At 59.6% G+C, this 8,161-nt stretch overlaps 2 protein-coding genes across 3 annotated transcripts in view; one reads left to right on the top strand and one right to left on the bottom strand.

Moving 5' to 3' along the window:
• The first annotated feature begins 761 nt into the window (after window positions 1-761).
• On the top strand, window positions 762-6,508 carry KLC3 (kinesin light chain 3). Its single transcript, XM_006871475.1, has 12 exons — window positions 762-1,028; window positions 1,470-1,700; window positions 2,602-2,668; window positions 2,814-3,033; window positions 3,430-3,517; window positions 3,863-3,964; window positions 4,387-4,560; window positions 5,537-5,627; window positions 5,711-5,751; window positions 5,833-5,930; window positions 6,052-6,115; window positions 6,437-6,508. The coding sequence occupies exons 1-12, from the start codon at window positions 771-773 to the stop codon at window positions 6,506-6,508; spliced, it is 1,506 nt and encodes a 501-aa protein (XP_006871537.1). The 5' UTR covers window positions 762-770.
• A 205-nt stretch (window positions 6,509-6,713) lies between these two features.
• The window catches only part of ERCC2 (excision repair cross-complementing rodent repair deficiency, complementation group 2), a 19,806-nt gene continuing 18,358 nt past the window's right edge, over window positions 6,714-8,161 (bottom strand). For both annotated transcript variants that reach the window (XM_006871338.1, XM_006871339.1), the window contains 5 exons: window positions 8,029-8,101; window positions 7,702-7,772; window positions 7,435-7,578; window positions 7,156-7,299; window positions 6,714-6,807 (listed from right to left, as the gene is read on the bottom strand). In XM_006871338.1, the coding sequence (XP_006871400.1) occupies window positions 6,715-6,807; window positions 7,156-7,299; window positions 7,435-7,578; window positions 7,702-7,772; window positions 8,029-8,101 (525 nt within the window). In that variant the 3' untranslated portion in view covers window position 6,714. The remainder of the gene's footprint in view (window positions 6,808-7,155; window positions 7,300-7,434; window positions 7,579-7,701; window positions 7,773-8,028; window positions 8,102-8,161) is intronic.

Below are 8,161 nucleotides of genomic sequence, written 5' to 3'. Positions count from 1 at the left end.
GCCCATTACCACCTGGCCTCAGACTCTCAGCTGTTACCTGGTCACTATGACATCCACAAGCCACACCTGCCACACGTGTGTCCCAACTCGCCCAGGGCCAGCGGGGTTTGTCTGTGATGGTGGGTGGAGCCCCCCTCCCTCAAAGACCCTCAGCATCTCCAGCCCTGGGAGCCGATATATGGGACCCCCTCCCGACCCCTAGCCTAGAATCTTCTGTGCTTCCAGCACCCTAGCCCCTCACCCCGCCTTACCCCCAGTTGTCAGACTGGTTCCCAACAAAACACCCTGAGCATGAGCTCATGGGGAGGCGGCCGCCTCCACGTGCCCCGCCCCACACGCCCGGTCCTGGTCACACGGCCTGACTTCTGGGTCATGGTCTCCCAGGTCCTTGGGGTAGAGAGGGCTGGCCAGGTGAGCTGAGGGCAGGCCTGGGAGTCTGGGACAGCTGCTTGCACTCTCTGGGTTTGTTACACTTAGCAGGGGGTAGAAGAGTCACCCTTGGGAGAAGGCCTGACAGACAGAGGGGGACTTGGATGTTTCCAGATGAGAGCTGGCCCTGATGGAGAGGGTGGTGGCAGGGGAGTGGCTGGGATGGGAGAGGTTGGGGCAGAGGGGTGCTGCTGGTGGGATGGGCATGGAGCCCGGGGGCTGGCCAGGGTGGGGAGTGGTTAGAGGTGGGGACCGGCTGGCCAGAATGAGCGTGGCATCACGGGGCTAACTTTGCTGACCCTGACACTGACTTCCCAATCCCGGCCACCCCAGGAGCAGCCATGTCAGTGCAGGTGGTGACCCCTGGTGACATGGGCCTGGTCCCCGAGCGCCTGAGCCCTGAGGAGCTGGTACGACAGACACGGCAGGTGGTGCAGGGGCTGGAGGCGCTGCGGTCTGAGCACCGAGGCCTGGCCGGCCACCTGGCAGAGGCTCTGGCAGGACAGAACCCGGCTGCCAGCTTGGAGCTGCTGGAGGAAAAACACCAGGTCGTGAGCCACTCCCTGGAGGCCATCGAGCTCGGTCTGGGAGAGGCACAGGTATGGGGCAGGGCTGGGGAGGCGCCAAGCCAGGAGTGGGGTCCCTGAGCAGCGTTAGAGGGTCCTTATACCCGACGGGAGCAGGAGTGATTCCTGCCATCGGGTTGATTCCTGATCACAGCCACTCCATAGGACTGAGTAGAACCACATCCATAAGTGCTTAACCCTCTGTGGCATCCGGGTTCCTTCTGTAAAGATGACAGCCAAGGAAACTCTGTGGGGCAATGTCACTCTGCAATGCACTGGGTCCCCATAAAGCAGATGGGTCCCACCACCGAGCTGTGGGTCCTGGAGAGACTTTGGAATTACATGGGTCAGACATGAAGTATGCCTGACTGTGATGTGTGTGCCGGGTGGCATCACTGAAGCCACAACTGGAGGGGTCTCTGCAGAATCTGGGGTGACCTGGATAGAGTTGGGGTGCTCTGGCTCCTCCGGCAGGTGCTGTTGGCACTGTCGGCACACGTGGGTGCGCTGGAAGCAGAGAAGCAGCGGCTGCGGGCACAGGCCCGGCGTCTGGCCCAGGAGAACTCATGGCTACGTGAGGAGCTGGAGGAGACGCAGCGGCGCCTGCAGGCCAGTGAGGAGGCCGTGGCCCAGCTGGAGGAGGAGAAGAGTCACTTGGAGTTCCTGGGGCAGCTGCGGCAGTATGACCCCCCGGCGGAGGGCCAGGTATGTTTGGTCCTGTGGTCCCCTAACCCTCTTCAGAGCATCCAGAATCCCTGTAACTCTCCCTTGTATCCCACCGTTCCTCAACACTCCGCAGAGCCCACAGCCCCCTGACTATGCAGAACCCCAGAATCCTCCAAAGAACCCCTACCCTCCTCAGATGTCCCACAGTCCCCAAACCTCTACAGAGCCCCCTGATGCCCCCAAAGAGCCCCCTGGCCCTCCCTAGACATCCTATATTCCCTTGATTCTCCCTCAAAGAATCTCCTGAACCTCTCCATGTGTCCCACAGTCTCCGGAATCTTTTTTTTAAGTTTTACTGTGAATCGAGTGATAGTTTACACGGGAGAATATTAGTTTTACCCTCATAGTTTCATTGCTGTGATTACAGTCTCCGTGTATCATCATTCAACTGTATTTGCTTCTATTCCTTCTGTTTTTGGGGGTTGGGGTTGGGGGTGGGATATACAGACTGCAGAATCTCTTAAGAGTCCTACAGCCCCCCACCAAGAACTCCCTGACCCTGCCCAGATGACCCATAGCCCCTAAGTCTCCCCATGGCCCCCAAACCTTCTCCAAATATCCCACAGCCCCTAACTCTCTGTAGGCCCCACATCTCCCAAAAGAACCCCCTGATGCTCCCCAGATGACTCACAACTTCCTCTCTGCAGAGTCCCACAGCCTCCCAAAGAACCCCTTGACCCTCCACAACCCCCTAACCCGCTGCGGGCTCTAGTCCTGCATCCACAGAACCCTTCTGACCCTGTACAGAGCCCCATAGCCACCAGAGTGTCCGTGTAGCTGCTCCACAGTCTGCAGCTCTTCCCCACCCCCACGGACCCCCCACCCCCAGGCCCTGAAACTGCCCCCTGTGACACCCCACTTTCTTTTCCTAACACAACAGTCCGAGTCTCCACCTCGCCGAGACAGCCTGGCCTCACTGTTCCCCAGTGAGGAGAATGAGAGGAAAGGTGGGTGTTGGGGGGGTCAGCGAGGGACTTAGATTGGTCAGGCCCTCAGGATTCTGAGAGGAGGAGGGGAGGTCAGGAGGATGACCCTGGGGATGCCTGGGCTCCCGTGGAGGGAGGCCGGTATGATTCGCACCTGTGCCCCCAGGTGCTGAGGCGGCAGGAGCTGCAGCGGCCCAGCAGGGTGGTTATGAGATCCCTGCCCGCCTCCGGACCCTACACAACCTTGTGATCCAGTATGCAGGGCAGGGCCGCTATGAGGTGGCTGTGCCTCTGTGCCGCCAGGCCCTGGAAGACCTGGAGCGGAGCCTGGGTCACTGCCACCCGGATGTGGCCACCATGCTCAACATCTTGGCGCTGGTGTACCGGTGAGGGCTGGGACCTGGATGGTGGGGGTAACAGCCTAGGAGGGACGGGGCACAATGGGAGAGAGGGAGAGAAGGAATCCTGCTGTGTGAGGGGTGGGCAGGGATCCTGGAGGTGACTGAGACCCCTCTACAGACCCTCCAGGTCCCCAGAGAACTCCCCCACCCTCCACAGGTGCCTCACAGCCCCCTCCCCACTACCAGATGCAGAGAGGAGTCAGAGGTGGGAGAGCAAGGCTTAGGCTCCAATTAGGTGGAAGGGTGACACCTGAGTAGGGGAGACCTGGGCATCCTGGAGAGGGAGGACCCCAGTGAGTGGCTGAGAAAGTGGACCACCCTTGATTGGGTCTGTGGGGATCTGTCTGGCCAAGCCCCTTTACCCCTGTGGTTGCTCCCCAGGGACCAGAACAAGTACAAGGAGGCCACAGACCTTCTGCACGATGCTCTGCAGATCCGGGAGCAGACGCTAGGCCCCGAGCACCAGGCGGTGAGGAGGGACGCTGGGCTTTGAGTAATGGTGGGGGGGTACTCTGGACCCCAAGCACCAGGCAGTGGCGGGAGGACACTGGGCCCCGAACACTGAGAAGGGTGAGTGGAGGAGAGGGGTGCTGAGGGGGCATGCTGGGCCCTGAACACCAGGCAGGGATGGGAAGACACTGGCTCCCAAACCCCAAGGAATGATGGGAGGATGCTGGGTCCCCAGCACTGGGCAGTGGGAGGGGGACACTCTGGGCAGTGGGGACGCTAGGTCCTGATGGGGAGGATGGAGGGGTGAGCAGGGGAAGGCTGTACCTTCCCCTCTCTGACCTGTGGATACCCCCGACTCCCACAGGTGGCTGCCACCCTCAACAACTTGGCAGTCCTCTATGGGAAGCGTGGGCGCTACCGAGAGGCAGAGCCCTTATGCCAGCGTGCCCTGGAGATCCGTGAGAAGGTCCCACCTCTGCCCACCCCTGCCCTCTGGGTCCCTTGTGTCATGTGGGCCCACACATTTGAGTCTTGATTTTCCATGTCCCTCACACTGGGACCAGGATCCTTCCGTGTCCACATTTTCCCTGTGACCTCTGACCTTTCCATTTCAAATAGTGAGTCCTCAGTTTAAGCTTACATCCCCTAATCCTGTGGCCTACCACCTTTGACCTGTGAACTCCTAGTTTGAACCTGACTCCTGACCCTGTAAATCCCCTCCAACCCTCATGACTAGTATACCTGCAACCTAGCTCTACCCCAATTTGACCTCTGACTTCAGCAATCCCCAATGTAATGGTGCAAACTCAGGATGCCTATTATGACTTTGTACATCCTGTGGACCACCGGTTTTGTGGGACCCTTGTGACGTGTGACCCTGATCCCCAGGTCCTGGGCGCCAACCATCCAGATGTAGCCAAGCAACTCAACAACCTGGCGCTGCTTTGTCAGAACCAGGGCAAGTTTGAGGAGGTGGAGCGTCACTACGCCCGGGCCCTGAGCATCTATGAGGCCCTGGGTGGGCCCCACGACCCCAGCGTGGCCAAGACCAAGAACAACCTGGTGAGGGCGCCAGCTTCCGGTCTACCCCTTGGTTCACTTGTCGGCCAGTCAACACCTACCAGCATTACTACCTGCTCAACCTCATCAGAAACATCTGAGGACCTGTGTGACTGGCTCACAGGCTAGGGCTGAGGCAGGTTGGGCCTGACTTGGCACAGGGTAAAGACTGAGGGTGAGTGCTGGGCCTGACTTGGCACAGAGTAAAGACTGAGGGTGAGATAGGGCAGAGGCCAGGAGCCCCCAAGTCTGCTGGGCTGTCTTGAGGTGAGGCTTCAGAGCCGGCACCAACCGGTGAGGAATCTGCCTAGTAAACAAAGCAGTTCCTACAGCGTTCTCTGTGAAAGCGTTTGAAGTCTACTGATGGAGACCCTGGAGAGATAGGCTGGGATCAGCTGGCTGTTGTTGCTGTTAAGTGTTTTCGAGTCGGTTTTGACTCGTAACGACCCAGTATAGGGTTCCCGAGGATCAGCTGGTGAGCTTGAACCGCCGACCTTGCAGTCAGTACATTAACCCACAGCACTGCACCAGGAATCCAGGGTCGCTGCTGTATCAAGTATTTATTGAACTCGAACTGGACACTACATCCCTTCTTAGCACATTCCTGTACTTTTATTTTTTACAACAATCCCTCCCTCTTATGAGGGAGGAGCTACTGTCACCCCCATTTTGCAGATGAGGAGACTGAGGCACTGAGAGGTTGAGCTAGTGGCTTAAGGTAGAACGGGAGACAGGCTCAGAGTCAGGAAGTTACCTGGCCGGGTAAACCTAGGAATTCAAACCAACTCGGCTGAAGGGATGTGGAGGCAAAGGGCAGGAGGAGGCCTACACTGGTTCCCAAGGGCACAGAGGAGCCAGGGCATGGTGTTGAGTAAGAGAGGGACCTGATTAGGGCTGCATTTGGGAAAGAGGTGCATGGACTCCATGAGGGGGCCTGGAGGGAGTTTCTAGATTTGAGCCCCTTTCCTGCTCCCCTTAGGCCTCAGCCTACCTGAAACAGAATAAATACGAGCAAGCAGAAGAGCTATACAAAGAAATCCTCAGCCGGGAGGACCTGCCCGCCCCTCTCGGTGAGCCCACAGCCCCCTCCTCCTCCCTCCCAGGAGCCTTCTCAAGCCCTCTCCCCACTTTCCTGTCCCCCATGTTTCCCCAGGAGCCCCCACCACAGGCAAAGCAGGAGATGCAGATCCACAGGTAAGACGGGACTTTGGTTTCTGCTCCGGGCAGAGCTGGGGTCTGGAGGGGAACTGACTAGCGTCCTGGCCCCTCTTCCAGGCCCTTCGCCGGAGCAGCTCCTTCTCTAAGCTTCGAGAGTCCATCCGACGAGGAAGTGAGAAGCTGGTCTCCCGGCTCCGAGGCGAGGGGGCGGCAGGGTAAGTGCTAGGCCGCCAGCAAAGTTGCAGTCTGCCCCCCAAGAATCTTCCATGGCTCCCATCTCCTGTTTTGGCACATCCAGCTGAAACCCATTCCTTCCCCACTGGCCCCTCCCTGCAGGATGAAGAGGGCCATGTCGCTCAGCATGCTGAACGTGGATGGTCCGAGGGCTGCAGGGACACAGGTGCTGGTGAAAGGGTGGCCATGCTGGCAGCTGAGATGAGGAATGGGTGGGGGCAGTCAGGAGGCCCAAAGGGCAGGAGAAGGGACAGTATATGTGGCATGGGATGGACAGGTTGGAGTCAGACAAGGGGATGAGCAAGATGACTATGTGCTGGCAGGGGGGTGGCCTAGAGATCAGGGGCAGGAGAGTGGACTTGTGGGGGTACGGGGGTGAATGTGTGTAGACACAGGGTCAGGGTATGACCATGGAGGTGCAGCCATAAGTGGCAGTTGTACCGAAGTGTGTCCTGCCCCTCACCTGTCCCCTATGCCATGTCTCCAGTTCCCCCACCGACACCTGAGTGACATCTCGAGGACCCTCAGTGCCAGCACCCAGGACTTGGGCACCCAATAAGATGACGGGGCCACATTGACTGCAGCGTCTCAGGAAGACAGGATTGGGGTGGCAGAGAGCCCCCTTCTCGCCTTACTCGCTGGCTCCCATCACCTGGGGCACTGGGCATCCTTTTGTGAGATTAAAAGCTGTCCGTTTGTCAACGAGGAATGTGCGTCTGGGGTTTCCTATGGAACGTCCACCCTGGGACAGACGTGGCCTGTGGCTCACAGCTGCTGTGCGATCTGCTCGATCCTCTGCAGTGTCTCCTCCGACTGTAGCTGCTCCAGGCTGAGCAGGGACAGGCCCAGCTGATCCTCCTAGAGGGCACAGATGCCAGGCTGTCAGGCAGAGGCGGGGGTGCGGGGACCATGGGCACAGACGCCAGGCTGTCGGGCGGGGGGGGCAGGGACCATGGGGCAGAATGTTTAAAGGCTGATGTCACAGCCCACAGGAGGAGGGAGGGAGGGAGGTGGCTGCTAAGAGATGGCCATCCAAGCTACAAAGGACCAGCCAGCACCCTTAGTGTGTCTCTGGCCCTCAGCTCCCCACCTCCAGACCTCACACACAGGCCCACAATGAGCCTCTCTTTGGCAGGGGTGGGGGTGGGGTTGGGAGGGAGATGGGAGCTGCCTGGAGCAAGGGCCTGTGGGCCCATGTCGGCTCACCCTATGGAACGGCTGGGCCATCTGCCTCAGGAAGTACTTGGCGACCTGGACGCCCTCGTCCACAGTCAAGTTGAGGTTGGCGTCTGTGAGGTGCTCCTGGATCCAGCGGGGCAGCTTCCCCCGCTTGTCCGCCCTGGCAAACCGCTGCACCCAAGGGGGCAGGGAGAGCGGATGTCAGGGGGAGCCTCGGCCCCTGCCCGCTGGGCCTCCCCAGCACCCAGGTAGTTGTAAAGCCACTGGGGATAGCTGAGCACTCGGCTGCTAGGCACGGTGGAGCACCTTGTCAGCGAAGACCATGAGGCCATAGTCAGTCTTGCCCCGTATGGCCCGGCCCACACACTGGGCTGCGTGCCGCATGGCATCGAAGGTCAGGAAGTCGTTCTCACGGATCTGGAACTGGTCCCGGAGGTATTCCAGCCGCGCCTGCCGGAGGGGAGGCAGATGATGGGGTGCTGAACCTCCCTGCATTCTGGCCCACCCTAGGACTGTACCAATCCTGGGAGGAGAGCCCCCGAGAGAGGCCCCCAGGCCCCAGTGCGGCCTCACCTTAAGAATACGACTCTGGGTGTAGACGTAGGGGACCCCGAACATGATGACGGCCCGCCCGTAGTGATGCACTAGGGGTGAGGAGAGAACATACAGGGTTACAGGCGAGCACAATTGGAGGGGAGATGCCAAGGGCCCCAGAAGATGACAACATGAGCAGGCATGCATGAGGAGAAAGGTCCCCCGGTTCCCAGAGACATGGAGGGCAGAGGGCCCTGGGCATGCCCAGGTCTTGGGGTGGGTGGGTGCCAGGGGGATCTCTGGGGAAGCAGTAGTAATCCCAAAAACTGTGCAGGCGGCTGGGTGGGAAGAGCTTGGCCCACTCACCAAAGTCGATTCCCTCAGACACTTTGCCCCGAGCCACCGAAAGCAGGATGGCCCCACGGCCATTCTCACAGGCCTGGGGAAGGGACATGGCTCAGCATCACTCTGTGGTCTTACATCCAATGCCGGGTTTTCC

The sequence above is a fragment of the Chrysochloris asiatica genome, unplaced genomic scaffold, assembly GCF_000296735.1.
Source record: "Chrysochloris asiatica unplaced genomic scaffold, ChrAsi1.0 scaffold00168, whole genome shotgun sequence".
Taxonomy (NCBI): domain Eukaryota; kingdom Metazoa; phylum Chordata; class Mammalia; order Afrosoricida; family Chrysochloridae; genus Chrysochloris; species Chrysochloris asiatica.
Note: the sequence above shows the minus strand (reverse complement) of the source record. Positions and strands in the feature narration are given on the sequence as shown.